Genomic DNA, 21831 nt, shown 5'->3' with positions numbered 1-21831 from the left:
ATCAAAATATAATTATAGGAATTATTTTGCCCGAAATATGACATAAATTAAACATTAAGGAGTGGTCATCATTGGGATTGACAAAGCTTGGATATTCATGAATGACTGAAAGCCATATTAAAAGATATTTATTATTGCTAACAGCGCGATTGTTTTTTTTTATAATGGCGCCAACTCAGCTTCTCTCATAGTTTTTAATTGGCCGTTGCGCAGGGGCGGAGCCAGGAATTTACACTTGGGGGAGCCAGATTTAGTTATACTACATTTGGGGATGCCACTTACTATTATCGGTGTTCACAAACGCTGTGAACGCCGGTAAAAACCTTTTTTCCCAGTTATAAAATGGATTTTGCTAGTGATCGGGGGTGGGGGGGCATGGCCCCTCCACCCTATACGTGGCTCCGCCCCTGCCGTTGAGAGCTTTTTGGGAATTGTAATACCATTTGAGAGCTGGTTAAACAGACGGGTTTTGTTAACGAGTGCCCCGGCTTTGAAAACGTAAATTTGTAATAAATTTACATAGGCTATGTTCACTTCTTTTCCCCGGAAAGGAAAGGAAAGGATTTCGTTTTCCTTTCCTTTCCAGGTGACACGGCAGAAGGAAAAGGAATCCAGGGAAACTGTCAGGCTTTGTTCACTTCTTTTCCCCGGAAAGGAAAGAAAGGAAAGGAATCCAAGGAAACTGTCAAGGAAAAGGTTTCATTTTCCTTGGAAAGCCTCTTTCCGATATATTTAATCGGAAACCAAATCTTGAGTAACAGGGAAAAAGTCAATTTCCATGTCATTTTCAGCTTTTAAATAAGAAATTCCACATCTGATAATATTTTCTCTTGGAAAAGAAGTGAACACAGAAATTCTGTCTTGTCAAGGTCTTGTCAGGGGAAAAAAAGGGTGTTTTCCAGGGAAAACAGCACCAGGAAAGAGAAGTGAACAGAGCCATAGGGATTAAGTGTTTTACATGGATTTTGAGTCATTTTTCTCAAAAAAAGTGAAGAATTACAATTTCAAAGCACCTTAACAAGTGCCCAGGGGCCACCTGTTACAAAACCCTAAACGATAAGAAATAATGTGAGTTCACCCCCTTATCAAAACATGTTCGTTGCTGATAGTAGCCTATATTTTTAAGGAAAGATGTAAGTTTTTGGATACAAATGGAAAATTATTAACAATTTCTCTTTTTCATATTTGGAAATGATATACTCACCCCCTTTCTTCCCCGGGTCACCCCTTGTAGCGTAAAAACTAAAAAGAGTAGTCATAAAGACTAGGGGTGTAAACGGATCGAATTCGGAGCGGATATGGCTATATCCGAATTAGATTACAGTATACACTATCCGAATTCGGATTCGGATTCGACGGATATTTAATATCTATTACCGAATTCGTATCCGTCGGATATTGTTCGAATTCAGATATTATCCGTATCCATTTATCCGGTAAATTCGAACATTTTATTGCAGCACTTTATCTTTTTTCTCCTACTTACTCGAATGAATTTTTCAAACCTTAAAACTAGACCTCTACATTCTTTTCACAAAATTAACTCTCAAACCCTAAAATATATGAGATCATCTTCTTCCTTTTAAAACAAAAGCAGAGAGAGAGAGGGGGAGGCGATGGGGATGGATGATAGTGTTGGTAGTGGTCTTTGGGTTTTTCCTTTTTTTTTTTTTTTTGTATATGATGGAATGAGTTTGGGCTATTTTGATGGAATGGGTTTGGGCTATTTTTGTTTTTATATTTTTTTTCTAAAAAGAATATTCACTTTTCTTATAGAAACAAAAGATAGTGTGTCATTACTAAAAATAAATATTAATGATATTATTAATAATAAATAAAAAGAATTTACTTCTCGGATTCGGATGTTAAACGGATCGGATATACCATTTACCAGATTCGCATCCGCTAAGAGCCGGATATCTCATAAACGGATTTGGATAATATCCGCTTGAAACGGATTCGTATAATATTCGCTTTAAACGGATTCGGATGCGGACAGTAATCGAATTTCCGAATATCCATTTACACCCCTAATAAAGACAACAGAGGGGGTGGTTGAGGGAAGAAAAGGGGATGAATATATCACTTTATATATTTTTAATTAGAGGAATGCTAGGGGTCAAGCGGGTGAATGCACTCCGTTACTCACTGGCTATCAAGGCGTAAAATACTAAAATGAGATTAGGGGTAAATTTAAGAATCCTAAAATACCTCTCTACTGGTTTGCACGCATGCGCCTTCTCCTACTCATTGAATGGACCCACAGTAAAAGTGGAATGATATATTTGGCCCCTTTTCTTCCTTGGGCCACCCCATTATGGCATTATAGTCTTAAAATAGTAGTCATAAATACACTTCCCTCCTATATGTCTAGTGAAGTGGGCCATCAAAGTTTTCTCACTACGCACTTAATGGCCACATGTCCACATGATGGTTAGAATAGTCAATTCAGACCTTTACAATCCGGACCGTTGCTTATATGGTTTCTCACCGCCCATTTAATAGCCACAATTTGGATGGTTAGATTAGCAATCCTCCTATTTAATAGGCCATAATTTGGATGGTTAGAATAGTTCCCTTGGGAGTGAATTTTGATACATGGCCAATCCCACTTTAGTTCATATTCTATATATACATTCCTTAAATACATGTCATTTTAGATGGTGTGTGGCCGGTAGACCTGGCAAACGGGCGGGCAGGGCCTGGGTCAAACGGGCCGGGTCATCACTAAGTTTGGACCCGCCCGTACTGGCTACCCACCTTCGTCGACCATTTATGTTCACTGTTTGAGAGATTCGTCTTATTGTTGACGTGGTGCAAACTGCAAAGATTGGTAAAAGTACGATTTGTGAAAAGTTGGCTAGCAATAAACAATAATCATGGGTACTAAGTTTTAAATGAGAAATTATAGAAAAATGGTAGCAAAGTAGAAAAATTAAGAAATAAAAACCGACATAATGTGGTAAACCGGACCCGTAATTTACGGGCGGGCTGGGTGGACTTGTGTTCCTGGTCAATTTTTGCCAGGTCTAGTGGCCGGGTATTTTGGGATTTCTTTATTTATTCGTAATCAAAGAGGTCTGATTTTCTGCCTTGATAGCCAATGCGTACTTTAGCAAGGTTTTAAATTTCGGGGGAGACCGAAACCGAAATTTGGCGAAATTCCGAATTTCGGACTTATTTTGAACGAAATTTTGGAAACTCGAGAATTTTGGCCCAAATTTAGAGAAAATGTAAATTTTTTTTTTAAAAAATGGTTACAATAATCAATTTTTATTATTACCAAATTTTGGTCAGAAAATGGTTACAATAATCAATTTTTATTATTACCAAATTTTGGTCAGAAATTTCGGATTTCGGTGGGGTCCGAAATGGGTACCGAAACCGAAATTTAAAACCTTGTACGTGAGTACGTTCAAGCGGGTATTTAACCCACCTGACCATTCTTCTTTAAAATATTATCACCATAGTCATAGTCTACCCCTCAGTTCTCATTGGCTGGGTGGTCAAAACTCATTGATAGAGGTAGCTTATACATCAAGTTTCAGTGTATACTTGGGGTTATTTGATTAGTGTTGTTTTGGGTGTGGCCTACCCAAAAGGCCCACCCACGTTCTACCAGAAAACCTAAAAACATGGAAGGGTATTTTCGTCAAGAAGAAATTACCAAAACTATAATCTAGAAAATTAGGTGCTTGATTGCTATTCTGCACTCCACAAGGGATTGAGAATTTGAGAGAGAGACAAATAAAACACGCATACCTATTAGTCTAATACAATGGGCACGAAACACGGCAATTCTGTCGGCAATTCTGTAAAAAATGCAAAATTTAGGGGCTTATTGTTTTTTGGTCCCTACTTCTCCTTGGATAAAAGTATAAAACCTTCAAAAATAGCTTTCGTCTTTAGATCATCACCCGAGCAATTTCAACCCCCCTTTTCCTCCTCTTGCCACCCCTTTCTTTGCATGTTTAGATGCGTTTGAGCTTCTAGATCTCTGTATCTTCTTCTTTTCCGATCTTCGATTTTTTCCTTTTTTTTCCCAGGGAATCGAAGCGAAGAAGGGCGATCTTACAGGTATTAATATTTTTTTCATATGAATTCTACTTTGATTGATTGATTTTGTTGCGTTTTTCAATATAAAGAAACCTCTTTGCTTAGTTTTCATTCTTCGATTGATTTCTCAAGTTTTGTAAAGATCGATGCATTAATCCTTCCCAAAATCGCTCGATTTTAGCTATAATATTAGATCGATTAATCTCTGTTTGATCCTTAACCGATCGATTTTGTTATAAAGCTCTTTAAACCGGAACTCGAATTTTCATTTCTTTCTCTCTTCTCTATGCGATTGATTTAAATGAAATTACTAATATTTTGTTCAGATCTCTTTGACAAAATCGTTTTGTAAGAGGATCCTCTTGTTTCTGCTCTCTGATAGAAAGCGTTTGGTTTTTCTATGTGATTTCTATCATTTCACATCGATTCTCGAGGGAATCGCTTCGGAAATTCGTAATCTTTCGATGTCGGAACAGATCGGATGATTAAAGAGGGAAAAAATTAAATCTTTGGAATTAGTTTTTTTCTTTTTCCTCATGATGGATACTCAGATGAGATGTTTTGGTTAATCTCGTTATTTATCTTAATTACGTCTTTTCATCTTAATTAACTATATAAGTATTTTTTCAAGTCTGTTTATATCTGAGACTTTTGTTTTAAAGTTCAGATTACCGATGGAAATTTCTAAAATTTTAGATAAATTTTAACCCCTATTTTTATTCTGAACTCGAATCTTTGTCGATGATTTTATCATTTAATAAAACTTAATATAATTTCTAAAAAAAAAATAATAACCTCTAAGATCGCACTTCTTCGCTTCGATTCTCTGTATCTTCTTCTTTTCCGATCTTCTAATTTTTTCTCTTTTTTTCCCAGGGAATCGAAGCGAAGAAGCGCGATCTTACAGGTATTATTATTATTTTTTCATTTTACTTCTCTTTTTTCTATTGTTACATACTTACATATGAGTTCTACATTGATTGATTGATTTTGTTGTGTTTTTCAATATGTTAGAATATGTGAGATCTCACACTCAGATTATGTTGAATTCACACCGTTGGATCACCATAGTGCTAGATTAAGCAAGCGGGTTGAATGGGGTAACCTAGCTAGATTAGGTAGCTAACTTAAATGGTACTAGGTAGGATTTCTAGCTAGATTAGGTAGCTAACTTAAATGGTAGTAGGTAGGATTTCTAGAATTATCTCTTGCCTTTGTTATGTTTATTTCCTATATAAGCACGCCTTGAGATCCACTGTAAATCATTCAAGAATAATAGAAATTCTCTAAAATTCTTTACAAAGAAACCTCTTGCTTGGTTTTCATTCTTTGATTGATTTCTGAAGTTTTGTGAAGATCGATTCATGAATCCTTCCCAAATCGCTCTATTTTAGCTATAATGTTCGATCGATTCATCTCTCTTTGATCCTTGACCAATCGATTTTGTTATAGAGCTCTTTCAACCTTTTTCTCTTCTGCATGCGATTGATTGAAATGAAATTACCAGTAGTGTGTTTAGATCTCTTTGACAAAATCTTTTTGTAAGAGGATCCTCTTGTTTCCACTCTCTGATCGAAATCGTTCGGTTTTTCTCTGTGATTTCTATCATTTCACATCGATTCGAAAATTCGTAATCTTTCTATGCGAAACAGATCGGATGATTAAAGAGGGGAAAACAAATTAAATCTTTGAAATTAGTTTTTTTTTTCTTTTACTTTTCACCTTTCCTCATGATGGATACTCAGATGAGATGTTCTGATTAATCTCGTTATTTATCTTAATTACGTTTTTCCATCTTGATTAACTATTTAAGAATTTTTTTCAAATCTGTTAATTGGGATTTCCTAGGGTCCATTGCACAGGGCATTTTGTGGAACGTCTGATGCAGGAGAGAGTTGCCACATAGGCTCAAGTGATTTGGCTGCTCTCTCATGCAACGTACGCCCCTCGGAAATCGGAATGCCTTCTGCAATGAAAGTGAGCCTATGCTTGTGGTTGCTCTCTCATGCAACAGACGTTCTCCCTTATTAGAAATATTTGTTGACTATTCATGTGGACCCCATATGCTACTATTCATGTGGACCCCACATGCTACTATTCATGTGGACCCCACATGTTACTATTCATGTGGACCTCACATGTTACTATTCATGTGGACCCCACATGTTACTATTTTACGGTTACTTTGCTAGCATTTCACCGTTCAATTTATAAAGTTTACTTTACGGTTACTATGCTAGCATTTCACCGTATAAAAAATAATAATAAATAAAAATAAAAATTTCTTAAGAGTAGATTGATTTGTCTTTTGCAAGATATGCTTGTAGATAAATGGATTTTTCCAGCCTTTACCTCTAGAAGTTAAATTTCGGGGACGAAATTCCTTTAAAGGGGGTAGAATGTAAAGACCACCATTTTCAATCTCCCTCATGATTTTTGTAACATCTAAATTTTTAATCCTTATTGTTCCAACCAATGGCCTAGATCATCAATCCATCTTGGATCGATGTCGGATCATAAATTTGGGCATTTATTTTCCCCTCGATTATCTTAGATCGAATGATCTACGACTAAGCCACCGCCCTAGATGTCAACTAAAAATGAGTAGATACTTACACATATTAAAAATTACCAATAGTCACTATATATAATTACTATTCACAATAGTCACTATGCAAGATTACTATGCAAGTTCACTATTGAGATAACTATTCAAAATTACTATTCACAGTAGGACCCACCGAATACTATTCATCAGCGGGTCCCACCACCAGTAGGTCCCACATCAGCGGGTCTCACCAAAAGCGGGTCCTACACAAGCGGGCCCCACACAAGCGGGTCCCACATAAGCTGTTCCTACATCAGCGGGCTCCACACAAGCGGGTCCCACCAACAGCGGACTCATCACTAGTCAGCACACCGCCTACTATCACTAGTCAGCACACCGCCTACTATTACTAGTCACGCACACCGACTTCTATTACACCTACTACTGTTACTATTCAAACAACGAAAATAAGAATTTACTAATATTAATCATCGCTTTCACCGACGAAAAATAATAGTTAAATAATATTAAGCATCTTACTATTCACAAAAATAATAATTTCATCCTACTACTATTCAAGCAGCTGTTACTATTTTCGAAAATTTAATATTAATCATACGGTTACTAGTCAATCACACCGACGAAAATAATAATTAAATAATATTAAACAGTATATACTATGCAAAAGTACTGTTGAAAAAAAATGGAGGAAGAGAAGAATAGAGGAAGAGAAAAGAATAATAATAAAGGAGAGATAGAGTGAAGAGTGAAGAAAGAGTAAGGGAGAGAGGGAAAAAGAGAAGAAGAGTAATGGAGAGAGGGAAAAAGAGAAGAAGAGTAAGGGAGAGAGGGAAAAAGAGAAGGAAAAGGAAATCCACTTCACTACCAAGGTAAGTCTTTCTTTCATATAGATAGTTAAAATATTTATTATAGATAAAATGGTTGGTTCTACCACCTATATTAGGATAAAGCAATGGTTGGTTCTACCACCTATATTAAGATAAAGCAATGGTTGGTTCTATCACCTATATTACTTATACGGTGAAATGCTAGCATAGTAACTGTAAAGTAAACTTTATCATCTTCAATTGAACGGTGAAATGCTAGCATAGTAACCGTAAAATAGTAACATGTGGGGTCCACATGAATAGTAACCTATGGGGTCCATATGCATAGTAGCATGCGGGGTCCACATGAATAGTAGCATGTGGGGTTCACATGCATAGTAGCATGTGGGGTCCACATGAATAGTAACCTATGGGGTCCACATGCATAGTAGCATGTGGGGTCCACATGAATAGTAACCTATGGGGTCCACATGAATAGTAACCTATGGGGTCCATATGAATAGTGTAGCATGTGGGGTCCACATGAATAGTAACTTATAAACCCTTTTAAAACAAAAATTTCAGCACTTATGAACCTTTTTAAAACTGAAATTTCAGCACCTTCATGAATCCTTTTAAAACGGAAATTTCATCCCTTTTATGAACTTTTTAAATCTGAAATTTAACTCATTGAATCTGAAATTTCAGCAATGACTTAAACCTATAAATTCTAAATTTTAAACTATATGTATACCTTTTTGAATCTGAAACTTCAACACTAATTGAATCCACTTGAAAATACATTATCGTAATAATGAGAATTATCATTGAAAGAAATAATTGACACCCCAAAACCTCTGTAAGCTAGATATAATAAAATGGTGTGAATCAAGTGTGATCGGGTGTTAGTCTCACTTTCAGGTTGAGCGATCCTCTATCCTTATTTAGGACTTGGTTTCTCTCATCCGGCAGAAGTGTAAGGCAAGTGACAGTGAACTATTCTTGTATATCTCTCAATATGGGTTTGTTAATGTTAGATTGATATTCTAGTTATATTCCTATCTCAAACAGTTATTTTAGTTAATCCTTTGATTTTAGATTTCAACCGCTATGTAGATTTGCATGATGTAGTTTAAAAAATAAAAAATAAAAAATAAAAAAATGGATTACTTATTGCTTTGTCATGAGCATGTAGATGGGGGTGTAAGGGAGGCCGTTGTGTCGTCCTTGGACCAAAATGGTCAAAAGTCAACACGATCAGTGTGCGCAGCCTTGTGTTGATAATCTTACCGAAAGGAAATAATCCCTAAGGCGGCTTGACATGAGGTCTGTCATCCGTAATCAAAAGTCCAAAATCGCCACTACCTTTAGACGGGGGTAGTGGACTAGTCGTGAGGCAGGGTACCTGGACGGAAATAAATGAAAGATTAAGAAAAAAGGGAAAATGCCAGATGAGCCCGGGGTGTAGCCGTCGCATGTCATTTATAGAGTTTATACATTAAAGATGTGTGTTCCTTTAATTATTGTCGGTTATGATTTATATTATTTCTTTATAGTTTCATATTTTGTTTAACAACATATTCTTCATGGAATCTTCTACATTACCTCTCACCATTATTGTTTGATGTACTTGAGCTTAGTTACTGGAAAATTTTGCTTACGTTGTTTAAACCACAGGAAGTGAAAATATTGGAGATGCTGCCTTTGCTGATGAGGAGACCTAGAAGGAGAAAGGGGAGAGGAGGGCGTAGTGGAGTTTGGTTTTTGGGTTCCGATGACGTGTTATGTCATTGTCTTTAAATGTTTATTTTCAGACTGCGACTCTTACTTGAGTTTCAAATTTGAATAATATTTGCGGTTGTGGCAAGTTTAAAAATGTAATAATTTAGTTTATTTTTAAAAAAAAATTATGGTGTTTTTCAGCGGATTTTTCTTTTGCTTGTAGCGGCTCGATTGTTTCGGGTCGTTACAGTTGTGGTATCAGAGCCCTAGGTTTTTGAAAAACCTGGATTGTGAGTTTGGGTATGTCTAGGAAAGGGGTAGTATGGAAGATATAAGAGTAAAAAATAAAATACTCACACCTGCAAATGCTATTAGCAAGAAGCTTACGCAACTAATATGGTTTGTTAATCTTACAGATGCTTACGCAACTAATATGGTTTGTTAATCTTACAGATGGAACCAAACAAGACATACCATAGGAGAGGGAATGCTAGCTCAACAAATGACCAGAATGAGGAAGGTCAAGGTCAGGACCCGTTGGTTATGATTGCAGAGCTCTTGAGAGGACAGGCTCAGACGCAAGCCGCCAATCAAGCTGCCTTAGCACAGGCTCAGGAAGCCAATCAGGCTGCGCTTCAGAACATTGGGCGTCACTTGCAGGACGGCAGGAGCTGAGGGCAGTAACAGACCCCTCCTTACTTCATCGGCAGTTTAGGGATTATCATCCTCCTGACTTCTCCGGGGCAGGGGATCCCTTGGCGGCGGACCATTGGATAATAGAGGTTGAGCGTATCTTCGCCGTCATGGATTGCTCCAATGTTCAGAGGATTCGTCTTGCCTCCTTGCTGAAAGATGACGCTGGTGTATGGTGGAGATCGGTTGAGCAAAGCTATCCTCCAGCGAAGGATGAGTCATGGGCACAATTCAAGGTGCGATTTAACAATCAGTATTTCCCAGCTCATGTGAAGAACTCATTGGCATCTCAGTTTGCGTCGTTGAGTCAGGGAGTATTGACTGTGGCCCAATATGGGGCCAAATTTAGACAATTGTCAAGGTATGCACCCGGGTACGCCGCTACCGAGGAGGACAAGGTAAGGAAATTTATCGATGGTCTTCGCCCTTCTATCATGGCGAACATCATCAATCTGAGACCTCAGACTTTGGCAGAAGCCTGTGAGATGGCTGAAGTTGCAGAGCGTAGTGAAAAGCTAGTACAAGCGGCGCGAGTTCAGTTTTCTACAAATAGAAACCAGATGCCTCCCCCTAAGAAGCAGAGGACAGATAGTGGTACTCAATCTAGAGCAGTGTGCCCTCTTTGTGAAAAAGCTCATAGTGGTCAGTGCTGGAGGACCATGAATGTTTCTTTTAATTGCGGAGATCCTTCGCACAAGCAGAGAAATTGTCCTAGGATCAAGCGCCAGGAGTTTAGAACAACAGGGAGAGATCAGAAATTTGTGCCGCCCTATGTGAATCAGAATGTCAAGACAATGGGAAATCCGCAGCAGCAGCAAAATCAGCCTCGACCCCCACTTGCACAGCAGCAAACCCTGTGGAGGGGAAATCAGAACCGTACCCAGAACCAGGAAAAAAATGCACCACAGGCACCAGTGAACCGAGTCTTTGCCCTAAGCCAGCAGGATGCAGAGGCTTCAGATGCGGTTATCGAAGGTCGGCTCTTTATTAATCATGTGCCTGCTCATATTTTGATTGATTCTGGCTCTACTCTATCCTTCATATCTCCTGTCTTTGCTCAAGAATTAAATCTGATCCCTGTACCTTTGCTGAATTCTTTGAGAGTTGTTACGCCGATAGGGGATGTGGTAGTTACAGATTTAGTATGTAAGGGTTGTGTAATTAAGATTAGGTCAGCTCTTTATTAATCATGTGCCTGCTCATATTTTGATTGATTCTGGCTCTACTCTATCCTTCATATCTCCTGTCTTTGCTCAAGAATTAAATCTGATCCCTGTACCTTTGCTGAATTCTTTAAGAGTTGTTACGCCTATAGGGGATGTGGTAGTTACAGATTTAGTATGTAAGGGTTGTGTAATTAAGATTGGGGATAGGGAACTTCTGGGCGACCTTGTCTTATTGGATATGAATGACTTCAAGGTCATTCTCGGCATGGATTGGCTAGCATCTTATCACGCTAGTGTCGATTGAGGCAGTTACATTGTGGAAGCAACCCACCAATGCGACTGAGATCAGGAGCTTCTTGGGCTTGGCAGGGTATTACCGAAGGTTTGTGGAAGGTTTCTCTACATTGGCGGGTCCCTTGACAAAGTTGACTATAAAAAATACAAAGTTTGTCTGGAATGATGAATGTGAGCAAAGTTTTCAGGAGTTGAAGAAGAAGTTAACTTCTGCGCCAGTTCTCATTCTTCCTTCTGCAGGGGGGGAGTATGTAGTGTCCAGTGATGCTTCCATCAAGGGATTGGGTTGTGTACTCATGCAGACAGGTAGGGTGATCGCCTATGGGTCACGTCAATTGAACCAAAATTCGCGGGTCCCTTGACAAAGTTGACTAGAAAAAATACAAAGTTTGTCTGGAATGATGAATGTGAGCAAAGTTTTCAGGAGTTGAAGAAGAAGTTAACTTCTGCGCCAGTTCTCATTCTTCCTTCTGCAAGGGGGAGTATGTAGTGTTCAGTGATGCTTCCATCAAGGGATTGGGTTTTGTACTCATGCAGACAGGTAGGGTGATTGCCTATGGGTCACGTCAATTGAACCAAAATTCGCACTTGGAGAACTTGGCAAACAATTGATTATGTCTTAAAGTCTCAAGTACATGCCTCAAATGATTTACATGATCATCCCTGGACTTCGAATAGATGAGGATATCATCAATAAACACCACTACGAACAGATCTAAGAAGGGCTTGAAGATTCTGTTCATCACATCCATGAATATCACCGGGGCATTTGCCAACCCAAAAGGCATCACTACAAATTCAAAATGGCCATAACGGGTCCTAAATGCAGTCTTAGGTATGTCCTCATCCCTGACTCGCAGTTGATGATACCCTGATCTAAGGTCAATCTTGGAGAAGTAGCAGGCTCCTTGCAGCTGGTCAAAGAGATCGTCAATCCTCGGCAAGGGATATCGATTCTTAATGGTGACTTTGTTCAGCTGTCGATAATCAATACATAGACGGAGGCTACCATCCTTCTTCTTAACAAATAAAACAGGAGCACCCCACGGCGAAGAACTTGGCCTGATGAATCCCTTCTCAAGTAACTCAGACAATTGCTCCTTTAGTTCCTTTAGCTCAGCAGGGGCCATCCTATATGGTGCCTTGGATATAGGCTTGGTCCCTAACTCGAGGTTGATGGTGAAGTCAACCTCTCTGTGGGGAGGTAGATCAGTGAGGTCCTCGGGAAAGACATCGAGAAACTCCCTCACTACAGGAATATTTGCCGCTGAAAGTTCAAGTTTATCATCTTCCCTTTTTACATAAGCGAGATAGCATTCGCAACCCTTGCTTATCAATTTCTGAGCCTTGAGCGCTGCAATAATTCTGATCTTCTTAGGGCATTTCACACCCTCAAATACAAACTCCTCCGCTCCAGGAATACCAAATTTGACCAAATTATGGAAGTAATCGACACTAGCGTGATAAGATGCTAGCCAATCCATGCCGAGAATGACCTTGAAGTCATTCATATCCAATAAGACAAGGTCTCCCAGAAGTTCCCTGTCCCCAATCTTAATTACACAACCCTTACATATTAAATCTGTAACTACCACATCTCCTATAGGCGTAACAACTCTCAAAGAATTCAGCAAAGGTACAGGGATCAGATTTAATTCTTGAGCAAAGACAGGAGATATGAAGGATATAGTAGAGCCAGAATCAATCAAAATATGAGCAGGCACATGATTAATAAAGAGCTGACCTTCGATAACCGCATCTGAAGCCTCTGCATCCTGCTGGCTTAGGGCAAAGACTCGGTTCACTGGTGCCTGTGGTGCATTTTTTTTCTGGTTCTGGGTACATTTCTGATTTCCCCTCTACAGGGTTTGCTGCTGTGCAAGTGGGGGTCGAGGCTGATTTCCCCTCCACAGGGTTTGCTGCTGTGCAAATGGGGGTCGAGGCTGATTCTACTGCTGCTGCGGATTTCCAATTGTCTAGACATTCTGATTCACATAGAGCGGCACAAATTTCTGATCTCTCCCTGTTGTTCTAAACTCCTGGCGCTTGATCCTAGGACAATTTCTCTGCTTGTGCGAAGGATCTCCGCAATTAAAAGAAACATTCATGGTCCTCCAGCACTGACCACTATGAGCTTTTTCACAAAGAGGGCACACTGCTCTAGATTGAGTACCACTATCTGTCCTCTGCTTCTTAGGGGGAGGCATCTGGTTTCTATTTGTAGAAAACTGAACTCGCGCCGCTTGTACTAGCTTTTCACTACGCTCTGCAACTTCAGCCATCTCACAGGCTTCTGCCAAAGTCTGAGGTCTCAGATTGATGATGTTCGCCATGATAGAAGGGCGAAGACCATCGATAAATTTCCTTACCTTGTCCTCCTCGGTAGCGGCGTACCCGGGTGCATACCTTGACAATTGTCTAAATTTGGCCCCATATTGGGCCACAGTCAATACTCCCTGACTCAACGACGCAAACTGAGATGCCAATGAGTTCTTCACATGAGCTGGGAAATACTGATTGTTAAATCGCACCTTGAATTGTGCCCATGACTCATCCTTCGCTGGAGGATAGCTTTGCTCAACCGATCTCCACCATACACCAGCGTCATCTTTCAGCAAGGAGGCAAGACGAATCCTCTGAACATTGGAGCAATCCATGACGGCGAAGATAAGCTCAACCTCTATTATCCAATGGTTCGCCGCCAAGGGATCCCCTGTCCCGGAGAATTCAGGAGGATGATAATCCCTAAACTGCCGATGAAGTAAGGAGGGGTCTGTTACTGCCCTCAGCTCCTGACATCCTGCAAGTGACGCCGCAATGTTCTGAAGCGCAGCCTGATTGGCTTCCTGAGCCTGTGCTAAGGCAGCTTGATTGGCGGCTTGCGTCTGAGCCTGTCCTCTCAAGAGCTCTGCAATCATAACTTACGGGTCCTGACCTTGACCTTCCTCATTCTGGTCATTTGTTGAGCTAGCATTCCCTCTCCTATGGTATGTCTTGTTTGGTTGCATCTGTAAGATTAACAAACCATATTAGTTGCGTAAGCTTCTTGCTAATAGCATTTGCAGGTGTGAGTTTTATTTTTTTACTCTTATATCTTGTCCTACTACCCCTTTCCTAGACGTACCCAAACTCACAATCCAGGTTTTTCGAAAACCTAGGGCTCTGATACCACAACTGTAACGACCCCTAAACAATCGAGCCGCTACAAGCAAAAGAAAAACCCGCTGAAAAACACCATAAATTTTTAAAAAAAAAAAAATAAACTAAATTCTTACATTTTTAAACTTCCACAACCGCAAATATTATTCAAATTAGAAATCCAAGTAAGAGTCGCAGTCTGAAAATAAACATAAGTCTTGCAAATAAAAAAATTTAAAGACAATGACATAACACGTCATCGGAACCAAAAAATCAAACTCCACTACGCCCTCCTCTCCCCTTTCTCCTTCTAGGTCTCCTCATCAGCAAAGGCAGCATCTCCAATATTTTCACTTCCTGTGGTTTAAACAACGTAAGCAAGATTTTCCAGTAACTAAGCTCAAGTACATCAAACAATAATGGTGAGAGGTAATGTAGAAGATTCCATGAAGAATATGTTGTTAAACAAAATATGAAACTATAAATAAATAATATAAATCATAACCGACAATAATTAAAGGAACACACATCTTTAATGTATAAACTCTATAAATGACATGCGACGGCTACACCCCGGGCTCATCTGGCATTTTGCCCTTTTTCTTGTTCTTTCATTTATTTCCGTCCAGGTACCCTGCCTCACGACTAGTCCACTACCCCCGTCTAAAGGTAGTGGCGGTTTTGGACTTTTGATTACGGACGACAGACCTCATGTCAAGCCGCCTTAGGGATTATTTCCCTTCGGTAAGATTATCAACACAAGGCTGCGCACACTGATCGTGTTGACTTTTGACCATTTTGGTCCAAGGACGACACAACGGCCTCCCTTATACCCCCATCTACATGCTCATGACAAAGCAATAAGTAATCCATTTTTTTATTTTTTATTTTTTATTTTTTAAACTACATCATGCAAATCTACATAGCGGTTGAAATCTAAAATCAAAGGATTAACTAAAATAACTGTTTGAGATAGGAATATAACTAGAATATCAATCTAACATTAACAAACCCATATTGAGAGATATACAAGAATAGTTCACTGTCACTTGCCTTACACTTCTGCCGGATGAGAGAAACGAAGTCCTAAATAAGGATAGAGGATCGCTCAACCTGAAAGTGAGACTAACATCCGATCACACTTGATTCACACCATTTTACTATATCTAGCTTACAGAGGTTTTGGGGTGTCAATTATTTCTTTCAATGATAATTCTCATTATTACGATAATATATTTTCAAGTGGGTTCAATTAGTGTTGAAGTTTCAGATTCAAAAAGGTATACATATAGTTTAAAATTTAGAATTTATAGGTTTAAGTCATTGCTGAAATTTCAGATTCAATGAGTTAAATTTCAGATTTAAAAAGTTCATAAAAGGGATGAAATTTCCGTTTTAAAAGGATTCATGAAGGTGCTGAAATTTCAGTTTTAAAAGGGTTCATAAGTGCTGAAATTTTAGTTTTAAAATGGTTTATAAGTTACTATTCATGTGGACCCCACATGCTATACTATTCATATAGACCCCACATGCTACTATTGATGTGGACCCCACATGCTACTATTCATGTGGACCTCATATGTTACTATTCATGTGGACCCCACATGCTACTATTTATGTGGACCCCACATGTTACTATTTTACGGTTACTATGCTAGCATTTCACCGTTCAATTTAAGATGATAAAGTTTACTTTACGGTTACTATGCTAGCATTTCACCGTATAAGTAATATAGGTGGTAGAACCAACCATTGCTTTATCCTAATATAGGTGGTAGAACCAACCATTTTATCTATAATAAATATTTTAACTATCTATATGAAAGAAAGACTATATGAAAGACTTACCTTGGTAGTGAAGTGGATTTCCTTTTCCTTCTCTTCTTTCTCTTTTTCCCTCTCTCCCTTACTCTTTCTTCACTCTTTTCTCTTCTCTCTCTCTCTTCTTTCTTTCTCTCCTTTATTTTTATTCTTCTTCTCTTCCTCTTTCCTCTATTTATAGGCATTTTTTTTCAACAGTACTTTTGCATAGTAAATACTGTTTAATATTATTTAATTATTATTTTCGTCGGTGTGATTGACTAGTAACCGTATGATTAATATTAAATTTTCGAGAATAGTAACGGCTGCTTGAATAGTAATAGGATTGAAATTATTATTTTTGTGAATAGTAAGATGTTTAATATTATTTAACTATTATTTTTCGTCGGTGAAAGCGATAATTAATATTTATTAGTTAATTCTTATTTTCGTTGTTTGAATAGTAACAGTAGTAGGTGTAATAGTAGTCGGTGTGCGTGACTAGTAATAGTAGGCGGTGTGCGTGACTAGTGATGGTAGGCGGTGTGCTGACTAGTGATGAGTCCGCTGTTGGTGGGACCCGCTGGTGTGGAGCCCGCTGATGTGGGACCTACTGGTGGTGGGACCCGCTGATGAATAGTATTCGGTGGGTCCTACTGTGAATAGTAATTTTGAATAGTTATTTCAATAGTGAACTTGCATAGTAATCTTGCATAGTGACTATTGTGAATAGTAATTATGAATAGTGACTATTGGTAATTTTTAATATGTGTAAGTATCTACTCATTTTTAGTTGACATCTAGGGCGGTGACTTAGTCGTAGATCATTCGATTTAAGATAATTGAGGGGAAAATAAAGGCCCAAATTTATGACCCGACATCGATCCAAGATGGATTGATGATCTAGGCCATTGGTTGGAACAATAAGGATTAAAAATTTAGATTTTACAAAAATCATGAGGGAGATTGAAAATGGTGGTCTTTACATTCTACCCCCCTTTAAAGGAATTTCGTCCCCGAAATTTAACTTCTAGAGGTAAAGGCTGGAAAAATCCATTTATCTACAAGCATATCTTGCAAAAGACAAATCAATCTACTCTTAAGAATTTATTTATTTATTTTTATTTTTTTAGAAGAGTTCCGGAAATTTTTTCTGAACTTCCGACTCACGCTCCCAAGTAGCCTCTTCGACGCCGTGGTGACGCCAAAGCACTTTGACTAAGGGAATGGTCTTGTTCCTTCGGAAAAGGACCAATCTCCCTGTAGCTCTACTTCGTCATCCACAAGAACGTGAGAAGGGACGGGATGGTATAAGCGAAGCATGGACACATGAAATACATTATGCATCCGATCAAGGTTTGGAGGCAACTCCAGCTCATATGCGCGAGTTCCGACTCGCTTAGAGATACGATAAGGTCCGATGTAGCGAGGGCTTAATTTTCCTTTTCTTCCGAATCTCATCACTGCCTTGAAAGGTGAGATTTTTACAAATACTTTATCTCCTACAGCGAACTCGAGCTCTCTACGCCGCTGATCAGCATAGCTTTTCTGCCTACTCTGTGCTACCTTCAATCTGTCTCTGATTAAGGTCACCATCTCTGCAGCCTCTTGTACAATTTTTGGCCCAAGCAATTGCTTCTCTCCGACTTCTACCCAACACAACGGGGTTCTGCAAGGACGACCATACAATGCTTCGAAGGGTGCCATCTGAATGCTCTGCTGATAACTATTGTTATAGGCGAACAGCCAAGGGCAAGTGCTGCTCCCAGTCTCCTCCAAAATCAAGAATGCAGGCTCTCAACAGATCTTCTATAATCTGATTTACCCTCTCCGTCTGGCCATCAGTTTGAGGGTGATAAGCAGTGCTAAAGTTCAACTTCGAACCCAAGGCCCCATGCAATTTACGCCAAAAGTTGGAGGTAAATCTGGTGTCTCTATCTGATACAATAGAAGAAGGCACACCATGCAATCTGATGATTTGCTCAACATAAACCTCTGCCATCTTATCCAAAGTCCAAGTCTTCTTCATGGGAATGAAGTGTGCGGACTTGGTAAGACGGTCTACTATCACCCAGATGCTATCAAATCCACGCTTAGATCTTGGCAATCCCATGACAAAATCCATGGACAGACTGTCCCACTTCCATTCAGGGATTTCCAAAGGTTCAAGAGTACCCCCAGGTTTCTGGTGCTCGATTTTAACCTTCTGACAAGTCAAGCATTGTAGCCTGTGAGATGGCTGAAGTTGCAGAGCGTAGTGAAAAGCTAGTACAAGCGGCGCGAGTTCAGTTTTCTACAAATAGAAACCAGATGCCCCCCCCTAAGAAGCAGAGGACAGATAGTGGTACTCAATCTAGAGCAGTGTGCCCTCTTTGTGAAAAAGCTCATAGGGGTCAGTGCTGGAGGACCATGAATGTTTGTTTTAATTGCGGCGATCCTTCGCACAAGCAGAGAAATTGTCATAGGATCAAGCGCCAGGAGTTTAGAACAACAGGGAGAGATCAGAAATTTGTGCCGCCCTATGTGAATCAGAATGTCAAGACAATGGGAAATCCGCAGCAGCAGCAGAATCAGCCTCGACCCCCATTTGCACAGCAGCAAACCCTGTGGAGGGGAAATCAGCCTCGACCCCCACTTGCACAGCAGCAAACCCTGTGGAGGGGAAATCAGAACCGTACCCAGAACCAGGAAAAAAATGCACCACAGGCACCAGTGAACCGAGTCTTTGCCCTAAGCCAGCAGGATGCAGAGGCTTCAGATGCGGTTATCGAAGGTCGGCTCTTTATTAATCATGTGCCTGCTCATATTTTGATTGATTCTGGCTCTACTCTATCCTTCATATCTCCTGTCTTTGCTCAAGAATTAAATCTGATCCCTGTACCTTTGCTGAATTCTTTGAGAGTTGTTACGCCTATAGGGGATGTGGTAGTTACAGATTTAATATGTAAGGGTTGTGTAATTAAGATTGGGGACAGGGAACTTCTGGGAGACCTTGTCTTATTGGATATGAATGACTTCAAAGTCATTCTCGGCATGGATTGGCTAGCATCTTATCACGCTAGTGTCGATTGCTTCCATAAGTTGGTCAAATTTGGTATTCCTGGAGCGGAGGAGTTTGTATTTGAGGGTGTGAAATGCCCTAAGAAGATCAGAATTATTGCAGCGCTCAAGGCTCAGAAATTGATAAGCAAGGGTTGCGAATGCTATCTCGCTTATGTAAAAAGGGAAAATGATAAACTTGAACTTTCAGCGGCAAATATTCCTGTAGTGAGGGAGTTTCTCGATGTCTTTCCCGAGGACCTCACTGATCTACCTCCCCACAGAGAGATTGACTTCACCATCAACCTCGAGTTAGGGACCAAGCCTATATCCAAGGCACCATATAGGATGGTAGCTCAAGTTGAAATCATAATCTTTCAGGAACTCGAGCCACCTCCTCTGGCGCATGTTTAATTCCTTCTGATCAAAGAGGTACTTGAGGCTTTTGTGATCTGTGAAGACTTCTGGCTAAACCGAGGAGGCGAGGATTTTGTCTCTTTCCCTTCTTCTTTTGGCTAAACCAAGACTGGTTTCTCTCTTTCCGTAGCCTATTTGACTATTTCTAGAAAACCACTCGCTTCATTCCTAAAACTGCTCTCACCTTTCTTCCCAAAAACAGCTCTCTCTCTCTCTCTCTCTCTCAACGGCGGCATAGTGTATGCACTCATGTCGTCCAGTCCATTGAGGTTTATGGTCGAGCAACCACCGGTTCTCCATTCCCCATAGGCAGGGGTAAGGGATCTGAAATCAGAGCTTTCATCTCTTTTTATTTTAATTTTCTCGCCTTTTGATTGCTAGGCTTCCTGGACTACCGTTTTGCAATTTTTTTTTATACGCAGATGTTCAATAAATTGCCCTTAAAGCGACAAAAATCCAGCTTCTGATTAATTTATTTGGTTTCTGAGGATCACTTCGTCTTCCTCGGCATACCTCACGTCTCACATAAACCGTTAAGGGGGGTTTTTATCCGTTTAGGGGGAAATATCATTTCCTTTCCTTCATCTCTCTCTCTCTGATCTCTCGTATATAGTAAGACTGTCAGAGTCGGGCCGAAGCAGATCACACAGTAATGGCGACGATAGGCATTGGTAGAGATATAGAGAGAGATAGGAGTGCCACGTGGCAGGAAACCCTCGGCGACGGAATCGCACAACGTGGTGAAGCCTGTGCCGTACACGCAACTTCTGTGTATATCCATCCATAAATGCCGATTAACTCTTCTAACTAGCAGTCACGTGCATCTCTCTCATCTGAACATCTCTGCGTTTCCCTCTTCATATCTATCTATCGCTCCCTTCATATCTACTCTTTCCGTTTTCCTGGATTTTTCAAAAACTTCATAAAAAAGCCATTTTTTTTTTCATTTTGATTTCGTAGTTTCTCGAGGAATGGATGTTGTAGCAGCAAAAAGGGGATTCGAAGACGAATCTAATCTCTCGATGGAGAGAATCAAACTTGTTCAAACAGTTAATTGAGAAATCTAGATTGCTATTTATTCTTCAAATGAAACGTAATTCTCTTTCATTCGTCTTTTTTTTGGTCACTTTCTATTTAAATTTCGATCACAATATAATTGTTTTAGCTCTCTCTCTCTCTCTAACTCTGTATTTTTTTAATTTAAATTCTTCTTTCAACTTATTGCTTTTGGTTGCAAATGAAGCTGAATTTTGATTTTTTAATATTTTGGGGAATATTTTTCTTGGCAACCATATCCAACCTATCTCACACAAGAATAAGAGTAAGAGTGTCTACATTTTTATTTAAGGTTTTCACTTTTTGAATTTTATTCGAATGGATTAGGGCCATTTATTGGTCTGTTCTTTTTTTGTAACCAGAGTTCAGATCATGTAATTCCTGTTGTGAGTGGCAAAATATCTCACCATATCTGAATGAACTCTAAAAGAGGGAGCTCTTTATAGATCTAGATCATGAGAGTGATATTCCTCAAATTGTCACGGAAATTTTGAAACAAAAATTGAGAGGAACCAGTTTATGGATCGAACAACCAGAAAACACGGATTTTCTCAATAACAGAGTTCCATCTGGTGATCTATTTCTTTCTTCTTGCAGAATATAACAAACAAAAATTGAATTATAAAATCGAGAAAAGATAGAGCACCTTTGAATTTAGTTAGATAAAAATACCCAAGTAAATTGAGAAATGTCAAAAAATAATTATAAGCTAATATCATGAACCAAAAAGAGAGAAGGGAGCAGGTCCCAATACATCTGAATGTACTACCTCAAATGGAAAAGAACTAAGTTTATTAGATGAAGAGAGGAAATTCAAAAAGACTAGGGAAATTTATTATAAAAGAGATATGAATATAAGAATTAGGAAACGTAATATAAGAAACATTAATGTAAGATTCCAAAATTAAAGGCAGAGACTGTCAGCGTGACCAAGGCGGTGATGCTAAACTGACAATGATCGCGATGATGCAGATGAAGAGTGAGCTTCAATTCAAGTATTAGTGGAGGATCTAAAATCAAAGACTTAACAAATGTTGAGGTCGCCACAAAGAGCATCCTTAGTGAGAATTGTCCT

At 39.3% G+C, this 21831-nt stretch overlaps 2 protein-coding genes across 12 annotated transcripts in view; one reads left to right on the top strand and one right to left on the bottom strand.

Annotated features, from left to right (window-relative positions):
- Positions 1–3519: 3519 nt before the first annotated feature.
- Positions 3520–21831, top strand: part of LOC143892537 (uncharacterized) — a 46338-nt gene continuing 28026 nt past the window's right edge. For 3 of the 11 annotated variants that reach the window (XR_013255546.1, XR_013255548.1, XR_013255547.1), the window contains exons 1-2: positions 3727–4077; positions 4933–4963. Coding sequence is in view for 1 of the 11 variants with exons in the window: in XM_077397241.1 (XP_077253356.1) it covers positions 9957–11033 (1077 nt within the window). In the remaining 10 variants the exon portion in view is untranslated. Of the gene's footprint in view, positions 4078–4932; positions 4964–9108; positions 9359–9606; positions 13100–21831 lie in introns of those variants that run through there. The other 8 variants (XM_077397241.1, XR_013255545.1, XR_013255541.1 and 5 more) reach the window with 8 other exon arrangements.
- Positions 14703–21831, bottom strand: part of LOC143892538 (uncharacterized) — a 44698-nt gene continuing 37569 nt past the window's right edge. Inside the window, exon 8 of the mRNA XM_077397242.1 lies at positions 14703–14801. Coding sequence (XP_077253357.1) covers positions 14718–14801 — 84 coding nt within the window. The 3' untranslated portion in view covers positions 14703–14717. The remainder of the gene's footprint in view (positions 14802–21831) is intronic.

The sequence above is a fragment of the Tasmannia lanceolata genome, unplaced genomic scaffold (assembly GCF_043159265.1).
Source record: "Tasmannia lanceolata isolate RefF3 unplaced genomic scaffold, GAP_Taslan_0.1 ptg000015l, whole genome shotgun sequence".
Lineage (NCBI taxonomy): Eukaryota > Viridiplantae > Streptophyta > Magnoliopsida > Canellales > Winteraceae > Tasmannia > Tasmannia lanceolata.
This window is presented reverse-complemented; position numbering and strand designations above follow the sequence as displayed.